The sequence below is a fragment of the Columba livia genome, chromosome 13, assembly GCF_036013475.1.
Source record: "Columba livia isolate bColLiv1 breed racing homer chromosome 13, bColLiv1.pat.W.v2, whole genome shotgun sequence".
NCBI classification, from domain to species: Eukaryota; Metazoa; Chordata; class Aves; order Columbiformes; family Columbidae; genus Columba; species Columba livia.
This window is the reverse complement of record NC_088614.1, coordinates 13747038-13769388: the sequence shown is the minus strand read 5'-3', so window position 1 is coordinate 13769388 and position 22351 is coordinate 13747038. Positions and strand designations below refer to the sequence as shown.

Here is a 22351-nt window from a genome sequence, read left to right as displayed (position 1 = left end):
CAAGTTCAGCTAAGGAACGAGATGCCACAATGGCACGATGCTAAACGGCTGCTGTAAGTTTACCCTGTTTCTCCCTATTTCAGTGTGCCAATCTCTATAGCTGTCCTGCCTGAAAGCTGTTACTGTACGCAGTTTTGGTTTGTGTGTGTCCTGGGGTAAGCAGTGTTATTCTTGCAGGGACACCAAGGAGTTCTCTTCCATTGACCCAGATCATTGACCAAGCTTGTCAAGAGGCAGAAGCTTACAGGGATGCTGGAGTTGTAAGTTTTGGTTTCCTTCTTCCTATGGCAGCATTTACACGAAGCTACTTCTGTATAGCAAATATTTTAAATTGAGTCTATAACTCATCAAAAGCATCTTAAAACACACTGTTTAGGAGGATGTTTAACTCCTCATCTTTTATTTCAGCATAATGATTAGGCCTTCTAGATTACAAGACCTAAAATATGCATCACATGTGCCCAAAACAAAGGAAAAAGTGTAGGGGCAAATTGTGCTGTTCAAGTTGCTTAAGTTGGATCACCATCAATTTCTAATAATTAGGTCAATTTAAGGGTAAGAAAAAAGGAAAGTTGACCGCAACACGGATGGTTGCTGGCATTCTAGATATCTGGCTGTATATTTTTAGCTCTGTACAGTGCTCTGGTTTCATGAAGTCACAGAGGAATGCCATGCACACAGCTGAGGCACTGCATATGAACCTCAGTCACTTGTGGGCTGCAGAATTGTCCCACATTTGTGTCTGTAACAAAGCAGCACAGATTATTCAGGGACTAAAAAAAATAAAACAACTTTGGCCCTTTTTATGCTCTTCAACCCTTCTCTCTGAGCCCCCTGGCAGCAAGCACGCCTGCTTTGTGCATCTAGAATAGAATGCCCAAAAGGTCAGTCTCAGCCAGAGGCAAGAGGAGGCAGGTACTGAATTGCTGTTCAACCTAAAGTAGTGTAGTAATCTTCATAGGTCAGTAGATTTTAACAGAGTGTATGTCCTTTTGAAAGGTCAGATATGTTTTAAACATTTCATTGCACCTTGTCCTCAGGTGTTGATGTGCTTTTTCTTTGACCGGCTTACAGTATTATGTACTTCTCTGGCATGGTAAGGTGGTGTCCTAGTGTCTGAGGTTTGAAAATGTCTTAAATGAACAAGTTGCCACTCTTCTGAGCTGTTGTTTTCTGTAAAACTTTAATAACAAGCCAGTTGAAATCTTTTAAATGGCATAAGTTAGAATGATACTTTACAGGCTGAATAAAAAATATAAGAGCTTAGTCCAAATTATAGAACATCAAGGTTAAAATGCAAGACAAGCTACAAAAAGTAGGTTATGAGCAGAGTGCTAGTAAAGCTAAATTAGGAAAGAATCCAGAGAACAGAACTGTTGGAACGATGAACAGCCATGCTGAAGAATGATATTCACATAGGCAGGCTTCAGTGCCTGTGACCCAAATGAACACATGTAAGATGTCCACCCAGTTAGGATAACGGCAGGTTGTACAGAATGGGTAAGTTTTCTTCCTTTGCATGCCTGTTGAAAGAACAGGTGTGTAATAGCTCTGTGTTCTATACTGTGAATGTATATTTTTTCCTTACAGTTACAGTATCAACATGAGGTATAATGTGATTTGATCTACATCAGAAGAGTGGCAAGGACTAGTCTCTGTCTTCCTGTGTTAGAGGAAGTGGTTACACAAGTGGTAACTCTTAAAGCCATTGCCCCACATCCCAGTGCTTGTTTACCCATTTCCCTTATGTAACTACACATTGAAGCTTTTAGCATCTAGGAGAAAACACCAAGTACCTCTAAAGTTGAGGGAGGGTACAGAAACAGTGCATTTCACTGCTCACATGCACAAAGCTTTAACAGTTTTAAGACAAACTTTAGAATCATTACTAACAAACAATTTTAATTTGGGTTTTATACTTTGTCTTTTTAACAGTTGTAGTAAGTTCTATTCCAGGTCAAACTGGTTTACCTTCTCTCCTACCTCATTGCTGTCTCTGAACTTGAATGTATTTTTAAATCAGATGAGGGGAGTGCAGTCATTTCTTTACACGTTTTGGAGAAATTCAAGGCCCAAAGTTACACTTAGTCTATTTCCTGTAGAAGTCACAAGAACATCAGTATACATTCCACACCAATCTTCATTCTAAAGGCCTGTACACAGTAGTGTTACAGCAATGTGACAAACAAGTCAGAGATAATCGGGAGAGCTTCCATAAATACCAGTATGGTTGCCTCATAGTTTTTGCAATTCACTTGCTTTGTTTTCCCTGGTACTTTATGAGAAACGCAAGTTTTCGTGATTGATACTTCAGGAGCTTCCTGGCTTTTGCACAGAGATCACCACTCTTCTGAACTCACTATCCTGCTTCTGTAATGGGAATATATTTGGGTTTTCCCCTTAGTACTCCAAGCGAACTGTTAAGCTGTCTGTTTTTCTTGTGGAAGAAGAGCTAGAAATGTAAAGATTTTTTCCACAGGTGTTTCTTCTGACAGAGGTTCCAAGTGCTACCTTCAACAGCCTTGAAGATATGTAACTATCTTGCTGCTGCTACATGTTTACATATTGTCTCAAGTTGCTTGAATCGGTGTTAACATTAAAGTATATGATCTTGCTCATTCAATATGCATTGCACTTTAAATCCTGGTATATTCAGAAAAAGGTGACTTGTCTGGCACGTTAGCAGCTTAACATAATAAACATGAAAGATTTGTGATATTAGAACACAGTAATGAAAATAAGTGAGTGCTCAGTTAGGAAGCCATCTGTGCTCAAAATGTATTGTGCTTTGTACTTGTGTGTTGCTAAACAATGAAATTCTCCAGACAAGATTTTATAAGCAGCAAGCTATGAGGTATTATGATCCCTCCAGTTTGTATCTGTTTAAGAAAAATGCAAAATATATATTCAAATAGGCTTGTATTCATTCTGTTCAACCTGGGTAATGCTTACTTTGCAGCCAGAAAGTAAAGTCCAGGTTCCCTCTAATTTTGTTGATATAGATCACTTCACTACTAGTTACTGTTATCTAGCTGTAGCTACTTGTGTAGCTGATGTTAAAGACAGAGTTACATAAGTAAGGCTACTTTATTTAAGAAAATATCCCAAAATTATAATACTACATTGAGTTGCAAATATTATGATGCTCCTTACCACACAAAATTTGTTATTCTGATCCTCCTGACTCTTCTTTTGTTTCTGTACCTGGAAGGAGAGTTGCTAGTACATATTTTACATACATACAAACATATAGATGCCTTTAGAAAATGAAGATATTTGAGTCTATTATATCTACAATAATAGTTGGAATTCAAATTACTTGGAGTTTAATAACTAGTATTTCTGCACAGAAACATGTAGGTGGTTATTACTTGGATCACAAAGGTTAACATTTCAAATCTTACCTATATTACAGTGGAGTAAAATAGCAGACAAACCTCCCCACAACTGTGTCCCATGGTATATGCAGGAGAACATAAGATATCTACTTATCTATTAAGGCTGTAATCTCTTGCTCTGGAGGTGGAGTTTTTAAAGGAATTGCAAGGCAGCTGTGCCTGGGCACTGCAAATAAATGCTCTGCAAAGGCACCTGGTTTCCTGTGTAAGGGGCACATGGCTGTGGGGTGGGAAAGGTTGTAATCATCTTAGAGCACACCTGAACCTGTATAATAATGCATATGGTGCAAAAGCCTCCTTAAAGCTTCCTTTCTTCCTGTAGGAATGAATAGTTGTTTTAAGCTTGCAAAGCCTTGTGTTAGTATGTATGTGTCTGCAGGTAAAGTCTTTCTCTTAGGGGAAACACTGGGCTTAAAGTTATCCTGGGGGAAAAAGTTAGAGAAGTTAGATGCTGAGTTAAAACTTGTATGGTTGTTATGCCTGTTGTGGTTTCTAGTGTTGTGACTATTTTTGAGGCTTTCCTGCTGGGATATTATGTGTGCGTGCAACTGAAGTGTTTTGAGAGGTCATTCTTATAAGTGGAATAAAGCTAAGGAAATTATTTTTCTATATAATCAGAGAGCTATTTAAATGACCTATTTTCCAGTAGCTGACTGTGATACAAGAGGCACTTTGCACATACATAGTACTTCAGAAGTCATTTAAAGTAAAAAGGAAATATATTGTTTGAGAATTACTTATAACAAGGCTATTATATATAAGCAACACTTAGGTTATCTTAATATTCAATGGAAAAGGAGCACAAAAGGTTTTTGTTGGAGTGTATCTTGTACTATCAAAAAAAAATTTCTGTATAGTAGCTATTCCCATAGACCTCTAAATCATAAGCTTAAGTTTCAAGAACTTTAATTTAGCATGACTGTTTTCTTTCCACCATTTGATTTAGCTGTCTGATAGCACTGAAGTCTGTTTTATATACATATCAATTCAGTAAACATAGAAATCTGTGGTGTTATATTTTTATATAAAATATGAAGGAAAGCTTTGAGTTGATGCATCTGTAATTCAGTTCTCTGTATTGCAGAACATATGTTGTTCTTCTTTAATTAAACAAAACATAATATGCAAAAGAACATAGTCTATCAGATGGTACCAAAAGAATAACGCATTATTAAAGTGATACCAAAAATGTTCGCTGTAACTGGGGACCTTGAGGCCCTAGGAAGCAAAAACTGCTGAAAAGTGAATATAGTAAGTTTAAGGGAGAGAGAAATGTTGGAATCTTCCCATATGCCTGCATTTTGAACTAGAATTCAATCAGGTACTTTTAATGCACAGTAGTATGGCTAGTGTTTAAAATTAATTTTTAAATGAATTAATTCATTAACGTATCTAATGGAATAATTTGCTTTATACAAATCCTGAGCTATCAAAGTAGTAGCAATTCAAAGGAAGCTCAGTTTCACTGCAGAATACCTGTGGACTTCTGCCAGCCTGTTCTGCTTTTTTGGCTCTTTCCATGGCTGGTCAGGAGCTGAGCATCTGAAGCCCCATTCCCATTCCCTGACATCTTTTTTCCTGTGTGTCCTATTGAGGTTGATTTTTTGGCTGCTGAAAGCCTGGGGCTTCTGGTTTGCAGATCCCAGCTCCTTGCCCTTATGGTAAGCTTGGAGTTTCTCAGATGTTCAGTTTTTGGTGAGTTCTGCCAAGTAGAGCATTCTTGAGCCAAAGACCAAAGTCTTCTAGGTTTTTGCCCTCAAGAAATGACCTGGTTTTGAGGGTTTGTTGTGTTTGAGTTTGGTTTGTTTTGTTAAAATATTATAGTCCTGCATTAATCCTTTTGCTACGTACTGCTACTGACCAAGTTTGCAGTTTTGTGTAGATTGATCTAATATGTGTACAGAGGACAAAAGTCCAAGGGATTTCACTTTCTGTTGGTACCATGAAAGATTCAGTAGTTGTGCCTGAGGTAGATGACCATTTGGTCAGTTCGGTTTTGTTGGAATAGTCACAACCTCATTCCAGAGAAATAGACTAAAAGTTTGTGACTTTCTTCCTTTCTGAAAATGCTCTGTTTTTTTCTGAAGACTGGTTGTCATATTTGTCATATGGCAAATCCATAACTCCCATCACAAGTAGAGAAAGTGTGGATGTTAAATTATACATTGAATTGGACATAGAAACAAAATTAAGCGCAGATGTTTTGGTTAGGTATCATATCTAGTTTTCCTTTGCCTAGTTGAGGTTTTCTCGGACAGGAATTTTGTAATTAAATATGCTGATGAATGGCACCAATTAGTGCATAGGTCTAGTGCTTATATTAGATCACTTTTTCCATTAATAAGTTGTGTCATTTTTAAGGTAGCATGTATTTTGTGTATTTAAATACTCTGCTGTCAGTCATTTGGTTAGTGCAGCTGTACCCTGGTGCACTGAATGTATGTGGGTTGTGCTTGGACTGACTGTTGCTCCACCGGATTATTTCCATTCTCAGTTTCCTCTGTTCTCCATGTTAGGCGTTCATTTATGATGTCTGGGGCTTAGCCTGTAATTCAGCCATTAAATGCTGACTGCATTTTATACACTGTCTTATCTTTTACTGCTAAAAGGGCTTTTACATTGCAACAAATTTAAAGCAGCGTTACATATGTAAGTTTTTAAAAAAGGAAACACTTTTTGTTTTTTCGTCCCCCTTCCTGATTCTCTCTGTTATTATTAACCAAACTTCCTTGTTTCATCTCTAGTGGTATTTCTTTTTCCCAAATGTTTTTCTTTCCATTCTGGTTCAGTTAGAATATCTTTGAAATGTAAACCCCTCATTTTAAAGGATTTAGATGTGTAATTAAACTCCAGAGAACAGAATTAATTTTTTAGAGATACAATTAATACATCTGTTAAACTTTTTTGTATTTTTAGATTGAAGCAGATGAGAAATTTTTAGCTGTTTTGAACATTCTCACTGCAAATGCAAAACATCAGGCTTGAGATATGTTTCATGTTTCCTTGACAAAATTATATATGATTTGCACTTATTGCAAACTTTTTGGCATATACTATACAATGATTGGAAAAGTACAAGGTATGGGATAATGCACAAAGGTTTTTCAATAAATTGCATACATTGTATTAGCACAATATTTTATCATCAGTCCACTGTTTGCTAAGAGTATGTCTGTGTGGAGTGAGAGGTATAGTAGATAATAAATAGCAACATCTGCCTTCAAGTAATTCTGAATTCAGAATGGGAGAAATATCAATAGTTAATACTATGGTATTAGGCACACTGCAAATAGGCTAAATAATAGTCAAACAAAAAAATTCCTTTATCCAAAATAACACTTAGTTTCTGACATGAATTGAATTGAAAATTGCCTTGATTATCTCTAAATTCTCTGTTATCCAAACACACTCAATATGCTGTGTTCCACTTCGATAATTGAAGATTGACTCTACACTATTTTTAATGAGGTATAAGATTTAACTCATTCACCTGTAGTTCACATTTTAGGATGGATCAAAGGGAACCTGGCTGATGCGTGTATAATTAAAATCACATTTATTTATCTTCGTGATTTCCCAGCAGATACCATGCTGTTGATGAAAGCACTTCTATAAGTGCATCAACACAACTTACTGTAGATAATCCTTCCTTTGAAGAAAAACCTTTAAACTTGTGTGTGTTTTAATACAAAACAGCGTAATGTTAAACTAGCCATCTTTGCTAAGTTCCTTTTTTCCATGTTTAATCATATTTCTTTATAATAATCTCCACAGGATGGCTTGATAGTAGAAAACATGCATGATGTTCCTTACACGCTGTGTCCTGGGCCTGAAGTAACAGCAGCGATGACGATTCTTAGCGCTGCGGTGAGACAAACGTGTCCCCGCCTGGCGCTGGGCGTCCAGGTCCTGTGTGCTGCGAATCAACAGGCGATGGCGGTTGCGCTTGCCGCAGGTAATAGAAATGACTCATCAGTTACTGCTGTTGTTTGCTGTGGCATTTACTCTCTGCAAATTGTGCATTGTACTAACATAGATACCATGAAAAATGAGACATGAAAAGCTCACTGTACCTTGAAAAAGCAGAAATTAGATTTTGAGAAAGATGCCTGCTTGATTATAATAGATGATACTCGTGCACTGCTTCAGTTAGAGGCAGCTGAAAATCCCAAGGCTGCTTCTGCAGCTTTCTAGGTGAAACCTGTCTAAATATAATGATTAGTTTAAAGCTTCTCATGTCTAAAAGCCACCTTTGGTGTAACTCTATTTACTTCAGTTAAATTATATTTGAGGATCAATTTAACCCACTGTGGTTTAGCATCCTGTTTCAGCATCTAATTATATGTTGTTGCTACTACTGTTATCTGTTAAAACTAAGTTTTCATTGCCTTTTTTAATGAATGGATGGAATGAAGCTTTTTATATAATAACAAAAAATTGAGTGTACAGCTAGCCAAACTACTTAAAATTAAATTGCATTTGGGGGAATTAAATATAAATTAATGTGTCTTTATTGCATGAATCCTAGACTTGCTAACCTTTCTACTCCTACTGCTTGCTGAAGCAATGTTAGTTTTTCATGTGTAACATTCCATGATTTAAAGATGGATGCTGGTTTAATATGGAAGGCTTGTACTTCCTAAATACTTCATAAATTGAGAGTTATTTTCTGGTTTTACCCAAATTGTGTATGTGATTACAGTATGTTTGTACATTTTTGAATGTACAAATTTTATAATCAGGGAGAATTTTTTAAGAATGCAAAACTAAAAGATGCTGGTATTAATTGAAAACCATACTTCAGGTAATATAACGTAGGGTAACTTATCCACAGTGACAGTTTTAAGTATGTTGAATACGCGGAAGTCTTAAATTCCTTTTTTCTTGGGAGAATTCTTGTTAGTAGTCGTGTTTTGAACTCGGATTTGTTTTGAGTGCTTTAAAATCAGCAGTTGCTCTTTTCAAGGTATCTAGCTGCTTGACAAACTGCCAAAACCTTATTTTTATTACCGCAATATAACCTATAGGAAAACTTAAAGATGCTAACAGAATCCAGATTTAGTTTTTAGGGATTGTATGTGTGTAGGATGCTGGAGGTACGTAGGCATTTACAAAAATATTTACACATCTTACTTTTAAAAGCAATAGTCAAACTGCTAGTGAGTTATGCACCCTTTTAGGAGCAAAATTGATCATTAAATAAGGGATGTAGTGTGGGAACAATGTATTTCTCTTCCTTCTCAGCAATTATTCATGAGGGAGAAAATTCCTGGAAGGCTTGGGTTTTCTCAGCCTTACTACTGTTGTGCACTGCTTGCTCTGTAACTGGAGAATACCAGCTAGGAAAGGCCCATGTTTAATGCATTTCACTGCACTTCGCTAAAAATGATTGTGGGAAGTTCACTGAACAGGAAAGCAAAAAGAAAGGAAAATCACTTTAAGCGAAACCATAGTAAAGCGAGTGCTACTTTGCAGGTAGCAAGCCTTTCAGTAGTTTTTCTGTAGCAGCTTAGTAGCGACTTTAATGTCAATCCAATTTTAATAGGTGGCTATTAATAAAGCAAGCCCTGTATACTTTCACTACAAAAAATACTTGCTGAAGGCATTTTAGCTAAAAAGCATATGAAGCATCTCCTGCTACTATGCAGTCGTTTTATTTTCCCTGTGGAAACTCCTGTCTTTAGTAGAAATAACTGTTCTGAAGAGAACTGCACAGGGAGATTGTAAGTGGTCTCTAGGTGAAGGTAATAATTTTATTTTGTAAAGAGGGGAAAAAAAAGTCAGCAGGTTTACAGTGTGACTAGGAGGAGCTCAACATCAGCAACATGCGGTTAGGCTAATAAATGTGTTGTAGGTAGCTTAATAGTAATGGATGAAATTACTGAATTTTCCTTGCATATTGACAAAGTATTGGATAAATCTGAAAATAACAATAATAAATCAGGGGATCTAAGAAGGCTGAGGATTTTTTAATTATTTAATTTGGTTGTTTAGGAAGCATTTATTTATTCAATTAGATGCCTAAAGGAAGGAATGCCAGCAAAAACGTGTTCGTGCTGGGTGCTTCAGCAAAGGTATGGGCAGCAGTAGGAAAACAGTGGGGGATCTTGAGGAAAAAGGGAACTGATGTGTCTCTGCTTTTCTGACAGAAACAAGCAGTTCCTCGTGTTATCAAAAAACGACTATTGAACCAAAACAGTTGTTGCCAACACCCTCCCAGCTCCAAAAGGTTATTGCAGACTGTTACACCAGCACTGAATGCTCTTGGCTCAGCCCAACTGGGGTTGAAGGAGGTGGTTGCCCAAGGGCATCCATCAAGGGCAGGCCCTGGCTTCTCCTGCCCCGGCCTCACTGCAGGGCCCATCCTCCCCTCTGTCTGCCCCACAAACCAGCCCCGCGGCCTCTGATCTTCTGCTTCCACTGTTGTCCTCAAAGGTTGTGATGAAAGCTGCCGGATCTCCCTCTGTTCCTAAGGGCAGATATGGCAATGTTATCCCACTCAAAAATTAGTGTAATTATATACACAAACAGTGAGGGAGATTCATGTCACACCTTTCTTAATACCGAAGTCCTCTGCTGCTCACTTTTTCAAATTCTTCTGATGTAGCATTTTAATTTAAAATACAGTGATGTCTCTAAGGAGCTGTGGATGGCAAAACATGGAGACAATACAGAATAGTACAACTTTGTATTTATATTTTTGATTTGAAGCCGTCTTAATTTCAAATATTTATTCTCAGAACAACAGTTCATTCTAATGACATTCTCCAAAGACATTGTTATCTTCCTTCTTTCCTAAAATGTTCTTTGTGGAGAAGCAAGTCAGAATTTGTTTGCTACAGCTACTTTTCAATTGGTTCATTATTAACAGGTGTACCATGTGTTTTTTAGAGGTGTATAATTTCCTGTTTGTAGTTTCTGATATAATTAACTACATCTGCTTGAGGTTGAAAGAGAATGATGTGTATAGGCAGGTTTTCTGAGCAAATAAAAATACAAATGCTCCCTTATTTATTTTTGTTTAGCAAATATTACTGGTTACCATTTCTCAGTGCTCAGGTACGCCCACAATTTGTTCACTAAGTCTGAGTCAGATTTAGGTGTAGTGTTTAGTTTTCCTTACTTATTTACCAGGGTGTCTTGTTTCCTGAAGTTAACCATTGCATTAATTTCATGTACTCATGGTGTTTGTTGTTCCAAATTACGCGTCTTTTCTTTCTTAGAAAGTTTGCTAATTGTGCAGCACTGTTCATCTTAGAGGAAACTCTTGTATCTAAAGGAATTGCACAAGAGCCCTCAGCTGCTATTTGTGTTTTCCCTTGCATTAGTGAGATGTTCTGCTTAGCTCTAACCTGTCAGTGTAGGTCTTTGCAGAGGAGGTGCAGAGCATTTGTAATACAGGGACCGTATGCTGGTGATGCTCCCTTTATTATTTTGCACATTCTGCATGCTCTCCATTACCAGCATGTAGCAGTGATTGAGAAGAAAAACGTAACTGACCCATCATTAACCTAATGGAGACAAAGTTAATGGTGAGAAGAAGGATTTCAAGAAATATTGGCCTGGCCATCTGCTGGTCTTTGAGGCATAAAACAGTCCCCAAAGCTGTATCTCTGTAGTGATGCATGGGAACACTTCTGATATTCTAGGTACTCCTCTCTGTTGTGTCTTGACTCCATGGGGTGGAAAACCAGGCACATGGGCCACAGGCACATTCTGCTCTTGCGTTCTGGCCAGAGCTCCCATCTGGGTGCCTGGGAGCAAGGACTGTAGGTCTACTAGAGAATGTAACTTCTCTACACCTGGGTGAGCCTGTGTTACACTCCTCAGGGGCTCAGTTTTTAAGTTTATCTTATGTCATCTCGTAGATTTAGAATAGAATAGTTCAGTTGGAAGGAACTTAAAATAACCATCTGGTCTAACTGCACCTCCACCTGACTGTGAGAGTGCACTTCTTTTACTTTAAGGATCATGTTACTAAAATCCCATTTCTGAGTTAGTCTTCATCAAGGATAATGACACAGTTGGCAGCTGATTAAGTGATGCTTCATATCCAATGATATCCCAGGTACCCAGATATCTCCACGGGTTTTTTTTAATTATAAAAACAGCTTAGCCGTCTGAGACCATTCCTTTCCCTCCCCCATCAGCAGAGATATCGTCCACAGGAATTCACTTGCTACAGCCCATTATAGTGTTTAAGGTGGGATACAATTGGGCAAAACTTCATACTGCTTTTTTTGTTTAACTGTCACTGTGTTAACGCTCCGGTGGGGGCACGCAGCTGAGCTGAGAACTGCAATGGGTGTGCATGCCCTGGGAGCACCCATGGGTGCTGTGAAGCAAAGGCAGCGGGCACTGCGGGCTCTGCTCTGAGCTCCACTGGAGACGCTTCTCCCAGGCCTGCCATTCCTGCCGAGTGTGGAAGGAGCTGCTGCAAGGTGATGTTCTGAGTGATGATGGGTCTTTGCAGCATGGCAATCGTGTGCCTCTTGCATCAATAGCAGGTGGAGTCGGTGCTTCTCTGGGTTTTCATTTTCAGCACAAAATCAGTCTTCTGGATTCTTTTTGAATTAGGAAGGCAAGAAGAGCTGAGAGGCAGGATTTCCTGTGCATGTAGAACAAGATACCACCAGTAAAGTTACCGGCAGCATCTTGCCTTTGTGTGAAGGCAAAGACATTTGCCTGAAGTCCAAAATTCAGCAGCAATCAGGAGCTGCTGCCTTGCAGAGGCCAGATCCCGTATCTGTGAAAGCAGTAAATCCAAGCTCCCGGCTCCTTTTGGCTTTATAACTCAAAGAATGAACATACCTGAGAAAGGGCTTCTCAATGGTTGCAGCCAATTCACTTTTTTTGTGATGTCAATATGCAGTGAGATGCACATTTGCAGTATTTAAGGTGGATAAAGTAAAAGTACCATTTCCTCTATCAGCTCAGTCTTGCAATATTTTCTTGCCCAGCAAAAGAGGTGTTCCAGTCTGTCTTTTTTTTTTTTTTTACTTTCAATCATAAATTATCATGGGAAGGGAAAAAAAGAAAGCTTTTTTCTACAGTTGTTAGACCTCCACAGCTGTTTAGGCAAAGCTGTTTAAGTAGGATTAAAGTGGAGTAATGCTAACTTCTGAAAAAGAGACAAGCTCCAGTTTCTTCAACAGGCTCTGCAGTGGCTGGTTACTTGATTCCATGTTCTTAACATAGTCTTGAAGTTCTATTTATTAGGTTTCGTTGGAAATTTCCTGTTCTTGTTCTCCAGTGAGATTACAAAACTGTTTTGTTCCCATATAAGTCAGAAATGGGACTGCCTATTAGCTATTCAATGGCTTTTACTTTTCAACTTGCCAAATGTGAAAGTAAGCAATAGTATAATTCTCACAGTTTTATGAGCATAAAAATGAATTCATTAGTGGAATCTGATTATGGCTTCATAAAACAGAAGGGTAATGATTTGGTGCCTGCACCTATTACAGTTGGTTAAAATTTTTATTTTCACAGCCTTCAAAAACCCAGATAGAGAGCGCAGCTTTGTTAAACTAAGTACAATCCTAATGTTTAGCTGCAAGTCTTAAATTACTGAGTTAAGGAAACAGAAACGAAGCATCAAGAAAAAACCTGTAAGCAGTGAGTTCAGTGAATGAAATGACTCAATGAATAGCCCCTGTCCTGAGCTAGATACTATGATTGCTGTGAAAATGTAACATATCTCAAGACTCATCGATAGTCTTATGGTTAGAGAAGTAACTTTTGTTATTTAACGCTGAATTGCAGTGTAAACTTGGATGATGTAAATAGAACCTGTAGTTTTTGTTCCTCGATACAGATATGTCAATCTAGTTATTTGCACTGTATTTACTGCCCAATGTCTACTAGTGCTGGTAACTATACTTGTGGCACTATACTTGGTAACTATAGTGGTAACTATACTTGTCTTCAGATCCTGAGAACACTGCATGCTTTCCACCCATGAATCTCCAGGCGCAGGACAGCTCGTGTTTGATTTGGCACCTGTCTGGGATGTTTCTTGTTAGCTGGAGTCTGTGTTGCTAAGCAATACAGGCTCTTCTCTGTCAGACATCAGCTTCTGTTTCTGCAACTTCAGGGCTTTTGGAATGCAACTGAAATTTCAAAATAAACAGACACCTTGTCATTTGGTAAATACATTTTAAAGATCGTTTGTGTTTATATTTGAAACGTGCTAAGGTGAGGCCTCTGTTGTTCTCTGGTGGGTGGGATCGCATCCCTGATGGCTGCAGTCACAGCGGCGGTTCTCTTGGTGTAATATCAGCTCTCATTAAATGTGCAGCTGACTGTGAAGCTGGAACAGCGGCAGAGCTTCAGAAGGGCTTGGAGGAGACCTCTAAAGCAAGCTGAAGGAGCAGCAAAAGCTGCGCAAGATGAGTGCAGAGCTTTTACACCTGTCTTAAGTGACAGAGAACAGGGGATTACAGAAAGGGAGTCAGAATTCAATCTTGTGCCTCACAACTGTGGACTTATTACCCCAAAGCTTCAGTATTTCACACAGAATCACAGAATTGACTGGATCGGAAAAGACCTCAGAGATCATCGAGTCCAACCCTTGGTCCAACTCTAGTCCGTTTACTAGATCATGGCACTAAGTGCCATGTCCAATCTCAGTTTAAAAACCTCCAGGGACGGTGAGTCCAGCACCTCCCTGGGCAGCCATTCCAATGCCTGACCACTCTCTCTGTAAAGAATTGCTTTCTAATATCCAGCCTAAATTTCCCCTGGTAGAGTTTAAGCCCATGCCCCCTTGTCCTATTGCTAACTGCAATAGGACACAGATTTCGACACAGATATTTCAAGGCTGGGGTTGGGGGGGTGGCACTGAGAGTAGATGAATGTCCTGTGTGAAATCATTGCTATTTCTAAGCTTCCTCTTCAGCATCCAACCCATAAAACCTTCCTAGCACAAAAAATAAATGGATACAGTGGAAACCATGTTGCTAAGACATGGCAGAGTTGATGGTTGGAGTTCAGTTTGGAGTAGAGTGGAAAATGTTTCACTCTTCCCAAACCATATATTTTTGTACCTTTGGCACAGATCTGAAAGTAATTTCATGTGGTACTCTGTACACAACACAAGCTACATTCAGATGGAGAGTCAAACAGGTTGTATATAGTGTGCCACAGGCTGTTTTCTTGCCTAATTTCCTAAAGAGAGAAGACATAATGCTATTCCTCTGTGTCCTCATCCTTGTTGCTTTTTCACCCAATGACCAACTTCAGGAGGGTAGATGTTGGGAAAGAAGTAATACAATCAAAGAGTACCTGGAAAGAGGGGAGAGATCCAAGTTAATGACCCTTTTTGGAGCGAAGACATGTTGTTAGGACAACGGAGCCGTGTTTTGACCCCCTGCTCCTCTGCCAGCACGTGTGCAGTGGCGCGTCAGGGCGAGAGTGGTGTGAGCTGCATGGGGACAGACCCACCGGGGCTGGGAAAGAGCCGTGGGGACAGGAGAGAACCGGTGGGCTCTGGGGGAGAGACGTGAGCTGAAGGTGGTAAGATGGAAAGAAGTCGGAGAGAATATTGGTGAAAATAGAGAATGTAAAAAATATGTGGAAAAGCAAGGTTGGTTAGCCCTAGAGCATGTAGAGCAACTTGTGTTGGGGTCAAATAAGAGGGGCGGTAAGGTGGGGTTTGTTAATTTTTAGGATTTCTGATTTTCAGTCTTCAGTTTTAGCTAAGATATTACTGTTTTGTTTTGTTTTTTTTTCAGGTCTTGATTTTATCCGGGCGGAAGGGTTTGTGTTTTCTCATGTTGCTGATGAAGGGATTATAAATGCCTGTGCAGGTGACCTGCTACGTTACAGAAAACAAATTGGAGCAGAGAACATTCAGATTTTCGCTGATATTAAAAAGAAACATAGGTAAATACAAGCAATATTTCATGTAAATATCAATGTAATAATGATCTTATATTTTTCTCCATTTTCTGATTTTTTAATGCCTATTTATTGTCTATTTATGATATATTGCCTATTTATTATATAGAGTGAACTTTATTGTTCAAGCAAGGTCTTGCAGTGCTATTGTAGGATCCATTTTAAAATAGATTTACACCTGTAAGCTGCAGGTTGCTGCATATGTGAAGTTTGCAATTGTTTAACCTCCAGGTTAAATGCAGACTGTAAAAGTTTTACATGTGGATTAGGTGAGACTTTGTGTACATGCCTATTATGTTTAAAAAGGCAAGGCATCCAAGGTTATTTTTAGTTATGCAAGCAGCTGCCATATAAAAGCATTCCAATCATAATATTTTGGCATTTTAAAAAGCTATTTTCTTTTCTCTTTCCTGCCAATAATACCGGTTTCTTTTACTTAAATCAGTGCTGTCTATGTACGGATTATGTTCTATGATTATCAAACAGAAGGAACTTATGACAGATGAATCCACTTTCTTTTCTGCTGCTACTTTATCATAACTGTCATGTGGTACTTTCAGCTATTTAGATGTCACTCTTTGGGGTTTTTTTCTCCAGAAGAACTGCTCAAGTGTTATGTATTATACATGCTAAATAACCTAATTAAAATATTTGTGTGTAGTATGTGGGTAATCATGAGAATAATCAAGTCTGGAAGATCTTAAATACCTAATGAACAGGTAATAAATTTCAAAACAGAAAGGAAACAATGCAGCATGGTCAAATGAAGCTTTTAAGGTCCTTTCAGAGTGGTTTCTTTCTGATTATTTCTTTGTATATATGTATGTGTGTGTATATATAAACATATAAAAATATGTTGGACTAGACTTTTTTGTAAAAAAAAAAAAGTTATTGCATCATAGAGTTTCTTTTCTTTGTCTTGACAATTGATGTATTAATATTTGGATTATACTTTCTGTTGTTCAAAGGGTTTGCTTTTTAAGAAAGAATAAGAAGCTTTTGTTTCAGGCAGATTTGTAAGCTGAGAAGGAAATGTTAAAGGACTTGTTGGTTGAATTTTTTCATGTAGAAAAATATGCCTGTCAAGAGCTGCTTGCCTCCTGTTGTTTGAATGGGGAGAAATCATTTTTGTAGTGTACTTGCTGTGTTACAGCAACCCTCCACACGCTACTTTCAGGGTGCTGCCTCGGAATGTGGGCAGAGCATTGTCCACCCAGGCTGGTCCAGGAAAGAGGTTGGCTCCATCACCACCCATTGTGTTGGCCATAGCTATTGTTTTCTACTTAAATAGAAATACAGAAACAACAGTCAGGTGTCAAACCAGCAATGGCTGGAATTCTTTCAAAGTTCAGAACTGTTGAAATTAAAAGCTATTGTTGCTATAGGTTTTAGTCCAAGTGTGTCACCCGTATATCAAAGACCGCTGTTGAAAAGCTGGTAATTGATGTTTGTAACTGCTGTGTAAGATGATTCCTGGGATTATATAAATAATAACTGTACTTTCTGCTAGTTGAACTTTGTGAAATGAAGTGGAGGGTGTTAATTCTGTTCTAGGCAACAGAATCTGCTTTATGAATGACTGCACATCCACAGCTCCCACTTGAAGTCGGAGAGCTGCGTGTGCTCAACATGTCTGAAACACAGGTGCTCCTCGTGTAAGCAGCTGTCTCAATTAACACTTGGTGGCTCACACTTTGCAATCACTCTTCAGAGATGGGTGATCCAGAGCAGTAGACCAATCAATCATGGTTCCCTGATGGAAAAGGTTGGGTTTTTTTCCTCTCGTTCGTATCTCAATTTTACTTCCCGTTTTAAAACCAGATGCTTACCCTCCCTCACAAAGCCTGCCTTTGGTTGTTCTGGCAGCCGGGAGGATGAAGAAATGCGGTCTAAGCATCCACCAAGATGGATAAACCAATGTGTGTGCCGACAGTAACCCCAGGCTCCGTTCCTGCCGTTGACAGTGCGCACGCCCTGACGGCTGATGTCAGCGTGGCCGAGACCGCGGCGGCTGCCGAGCTCTTCCTGGCGGACGGCGTGGTGCTGACCGGCACGGCCACCGGGCTGCCCGCCCGGCCGCAGGACTTGGCAGGTGAGAGCCAACACTGGAAGGAATCAGCTTCTGGAGTCACGTAGAAATAAATCTGTAGACATGCTGTTCCTTGAGGGAAGAAATAAAGACGGAAGGAAAGAGAGTCTCACTGTAAGGTTTGATTTGATACAGCAGAACTAACGTGCACTAAGGGGCTAGTCAGATTGGCTGTCATACGGTACTAAACAACAGTTCGGCAGGACGAAAATGAAAATTATTTCAAGCTTTTATAACACTGAATGATGCTGAGGCTTTAATGAAAAAAAATTGTAAAAAAAACCTAAGTAAAATATGTAAAAAACCCTGGCTGTTCTGTTTCTAAAATGTCTTAATATAAGATTAAACTACCTTATTAGCTGCCTTATTAGAAAACTAACTAACTACAAATCTTTTCCATTGAAGAGTTAAGCATTTTTGTCTTTCACAATGAAAATGGAAGTTCTACAAGAAAAGAGGCATTTTGATAAGAAAACAAGCCAAATAGGAATATCAGGGAAAATACTGCTTAGAAGGTTTTGGGGAAGAATACAGGTTAATTGGTAGACAGAAAGATATTACATCAAAATAAATTTTAAATGGTGTGGACTTCTCATTAAGAGTGTCATTTGACCTAAGAACTCTGACCTTTGCAAAAGTTTTATAAAATTGTTCATATTTTTATACTGGCATAAGTTTGGGCTGTCTTCATGAGAATGGATTACCCCCATGCTAGAGTTAAAATTCTATTATGGGGGCATTTGATATTCATCACTAATTTAAATTTAGGTTAATGACTTGAATTTGAGGGTCTAACTACCTAAAATAGAATGTGTATGTTTTCGGGTTGTATTTTTTGCTGGCATGTTTAAACCTCACATGTTTTGAAGTTCCAGTGCAGAGTGAATTGTATTCAACTCACGTTAGCTGATGAGGGTGAGAAGCATACTTGCCATAGATACCTGGACCTCAAAAATCTTTTGAAATAATATGAAATCATTCAATGTTTTCAGGGGTTTACGTATATCATATACACTTAACAGCATTTAAAATGAATGTTGAGCTTGTCAAAATGGGGTTTTATTTCATACATATTAAACTTTTGCTAAATAGGTTATAAACGACTATGCTTCAATCACCAATGTTAAAAAGATGATGATGATTTGGTGTGAATATTGAACTCTTGAATTAGTTGGGTCTTCTGGTACAGTAAACTGGAATGATACATGGAACAGGTGACCCTGAAAGCGAGGCATATTTTTGACTCTACAAAATTTCAGTAATCTAGAGCTCCAGCCCTAACTGCAATCAAAACCTCCTCCACCTTTAATGCAGACTAAAGAATTTAAAAAGGTATTTGATAAGTCTTAGGTCAAAATCCTAGGTTAAATTCTGCTTTCACAGATGCACGTGCAACCTTCACTGATTTCCTTTGTCAGAGAGCAGAACGTGACCTCTGGGCCCACAGGTTTTTCACCACGGGACTCCAACCAGACAGCACCGGGGCTTCTGCTTTTCTTTCGTGTGGACAAACATGTCAGTCTCAGTCTTGTTCTCTTTCTGGGTCCAAAGAACAAAATGAGTCAGAGCTGGCAGCTGTAATGAACTACACACATTAATTTTATGTTTGGATTTCTGCTATGAAAGCAAGAATCTGTGGATCACAGATTTATTTTGCCTAATATACAGGGGTCTGGACATTAGCAGGCCCTCTTATAAGAAGGATGTTGGCTTAAAACAGTTAATGGAAGAACTTAAAAATCAATATTCCAGGGTATAAGGAAATGACAAATTAGGCATATCTATGTCAGCATGTTCTTAAAAGGAATTAGATATACAGTCTACAAAGTTGGTGTTGATGTGAGTGAAATTTTGCATTTCACGAATTTATGCAGCCCTGGAAGTGCTGTATTACGATGATACACACAATTGGGCACCTTTCATCACGCTGCAAAGCATTTCTTGAAAGCAGAACCAAGAGACAGATGAGATTTTTGTCATGTCTTTAGCTTTGTTGTGCAGTAATATAGAAGTGGTTTTGCCTTTGTGTTGAACTGACTGATTTGTGATGGGGTGTGGGAAATGAGTGTTTCCCTGTCAAGCCAGAGAACTGTTTTCAGTGGGTTTTGTTTGTTGTTTGTATTGCCGTCTTCTCAGCGGCAGCCGCGGGCATCACTCCTCGCAGCGGCTGGCAGGCCGGGCATCAGTGGTCGATGGAGCACAAGGCCTAAAAGTCAAACTTCAGGTGACCGAGGAGCAGAAATTATAGCTGTGCATTTTGAATTACAATTAATTTATTTAATAAACCATATTTTCATTTAAGAGGTTATAGAAGTTTGTTCCAGTTTGCTACATTGTGAAACGTGCTTTGGTTGGAGAGTGGATCTCTCAGGTTTTCTCTTTGGGGTATAACTGCTGTTTTGTATCCAAGCTGTATTTTAAGTGACCTAAGCTTTGTGTATTGACTGCTTAGTTATCTGGGTGAACAAAGCAAATGGTCTCAGCTCAGTATCCAGTGGAAAATGGGGTACATCGTGAAACCCAACAGCTCTCTGTGACTGTCGCCTCCTTAATTATTGTTCATAAAAGGGGTGTCAAGACTGGTTCACCCTCTTACCTTTCAATGGTACATTTGGGTCAAAAATAGAGGCTGCTGCCCTTGCGGTACCCTCAGAGATAAACAGGAGATGCGAGTCTCTGATCTGTACTTTTGTGAGCCCTAGATTTAATGACAGAGAAAACATCCTTTGAATTAAAAAACTAAAATGTGTTACAGCGGAGCATTATCATAAACATAGTGTTGTGTACAGTACTGCACGCTGCAGTGATTATTGCATATGAAAAAGCTGTTAAAGAAGAGTAGTCGAGCAAGTTATTTGCACAGTGGTGCTCATTTTTACGCTGCTCTTTGCCATTGTTTTCAAGCTAGGAGCATTTGGCCATTATTTCATGTAACTTGTGCATACCATAGTTCAAATGCTTTCATTGTGCTTTGCAACCAAGCACTATTTCATGTGATCTTATTAAAGACGTGTCTGCAGATGTAGTCACAAGAAAGAGCACAGTGCCCTCTAGTTACGGTTTATTGAAATAGGGAAATGTGCAAGTTGCATAAACTTTAGGATCTTGTTATTGTAACATCACAAAATTGTCTCCTTTTCTCTTTGTGTCAAAACAAATATAATCAGAAGAGGAAAGTCAGGAAAGCTGAGAGAGATTTAAGGCAAAGCTCTGTGTTTAGAGACATCTTGACAATGACTGAACGTTGCCACGCAAAATCAAATCTCACTGCTGTTGCTTTATTTTTCTTTTACAAGTTAGAATTTGTATTAATGCAGACAGTAGACGAATCACCTTCTACTAATCAACTTTAGGCCTTGATATGCTTGTAAATGACTTAAAAGCAGCATCTGTAGCATATTGAATTAAGTAACCCAGGCTTATTGCAGAAGGAGCACTCTCATTGCTGTTCTTCACATTGTCAATCTGAATAAATTTCCAGCACAGGAGATGTGTGTGGACTCCATGTGTCTTGTTTGGATCGCAGCAGGAGTTGGATACCTTGCTACTTTGGAAAGCTTTGGGGGTTTTTATAGTTTCACAGCAGTCTTTGGTTTCATTGGTTTTTACTCATTGCCTAGTAGGGCTGAGCTATTGTCTTACACCCGTGTGATCATGCTCTGTTTAATTAAAACAATTACCTGCTGATGTTCCTTATACACTTGTTGTGAAAACAAATATTGACTTAGAACGCAATTCCTCTGGGAATTCAGTAAAGTACTGTTGTACAAATCTCTGGTCAGTTGTAGTACCGTAATTATGCAACGGTATCTATGTAAAGCAGATATATTTCTAAAAGCATGTAGATACTATATAAATAAAATGCTGATTTTTCTAGAACAGGATTTCAGTAATAATGCTATAAATAACTAAAAATGAGTTATTTTGTTGCTGTAAGTAGGGCGACTATAAGAATATAAAATATGCATAGAAATAACTATAGTTTTAATCATATATGCATGATCCATCTCATTTAAAAAAAATAAAAATCAATAAGGACTATGTGGGATGGTTTTATTTTTGTGTTAAAATGTTTGTAAGAAGGAGTTATTGTTCCTAGATGGAAAAATGGTGGAGCATGTGACATAAAAACCGATTCAAGAGCATTTTAATTGATCCCCTTTCTTCAGTGAGGTAGGAAGGTGAAAAATAATTAGTCCTCCCTGAAGCATAATTAATAAGTTAGGCTTCTGATGGAACTTCATTTAAACAGTGTTTTGAAGCAGACTTTTATATGTATGCTTTCCCTAGTTACCTCAAACTCTAACCATCTTACTTCAGCTTATCACCAATTAAAGCAGTTTATGTTTTTAAAGATCAGAAGTAATGCCTCACAACATCTCTGTAAGAAAGGGATGAAGCATCCAGTCCTATGATTGACTCTTAGATTGGTCAGTTTGAAGCAAAAGGGTGAGAGGGATACTTAGTAATTCTTGAACTGGGATTTTTTTTTTTCCCAGAGCTAGTACCAACCCAGATTCTGCAGAAAATACTCTAATAACCTTTTATTTATCTATGGGGAACCTTTCCATGGCTAGAACAGCCATCCCCTTTTGGTTTTTTATTCTAAAAAATGTGAACTATGGTAACTCTGAACAGTCAGTTCTGTGGGAATGCACAAACATTTCACAGTGGACACGACCACCTGAACTGTGGGCTGAAATCCACCCCTGTGTGTTAGGAATGAAATGCATGTGTAACATTTTGAGCCCTGTTTTGATGTTTTGTCTATTTGTCCCTTTGCAACAAGGTAAAGGGTCAGATAATTAAGACAGACATACTGTATATAGAAAAAAATAATTGGCTTTTTTGTTCCATTGCCATTCATAGCAAGAGAAGTAGTAGTTATCAGTACTATCTCTTGCTTTCTGGTACTCTAGCTGGAGCTACCAATGTAGTCTATACAACCACTACTTGCTTTCCT

The 22351-nt window shown here is 38.5% G+C and overlaps 1 protein-coding gene and 1 long non-coding RNA gene across 7 annotated transcripts in view; one reads left to right on the top strand and one right to left on the bottom strand.

The window, feature by feature from the left end:
• LOC102098201 (uncharacterized protein F13E9.13, mitochondrial) overlaps positions 1-22351 on the top strand; it is a 53054-nt gene that overhangs the window by 1268 nt on the left and 29435 nt on the right. For all 6 annotated transcript variants that reach the window (XR_010465977.1, XM_065029260.1, XM_065029261.1 and 3 more), the window contains exons 3-6: positions 178-260; positions 7173-7353; positions 15134-15284; positions 17264-17391. Coding sequence is in view for 5 of the 6 variants with exons in the window: in XM_065029260.1 (XP_064885332.1) it covers positions 178-260; positions 7173-7353; positions 15134-15284; positions 17264-17391 (543 nt within the window). In the remaining variant the exon portion in view is untranslated. The remainder of the gene's footprint in view (positions 1-177; positions 261-7172; positions 7354-15133; positions 15285-17263; positions 17392-22351) is intronic.
• On the bottom strand, positions 1222-3493 carry LOC110355887 (uncharacterized). Its single transcript, XR_002408867.2, has 4 exons — positions 3405-3493; positions 3154-3204; positions 1984-2096; positions 1222-1523 (listed from the first exon to the last, which is right to left on the bottom strand). It is a non-coding gene; the product is annotated as an uncharacterized LOC110355887 (long non-coding RNA).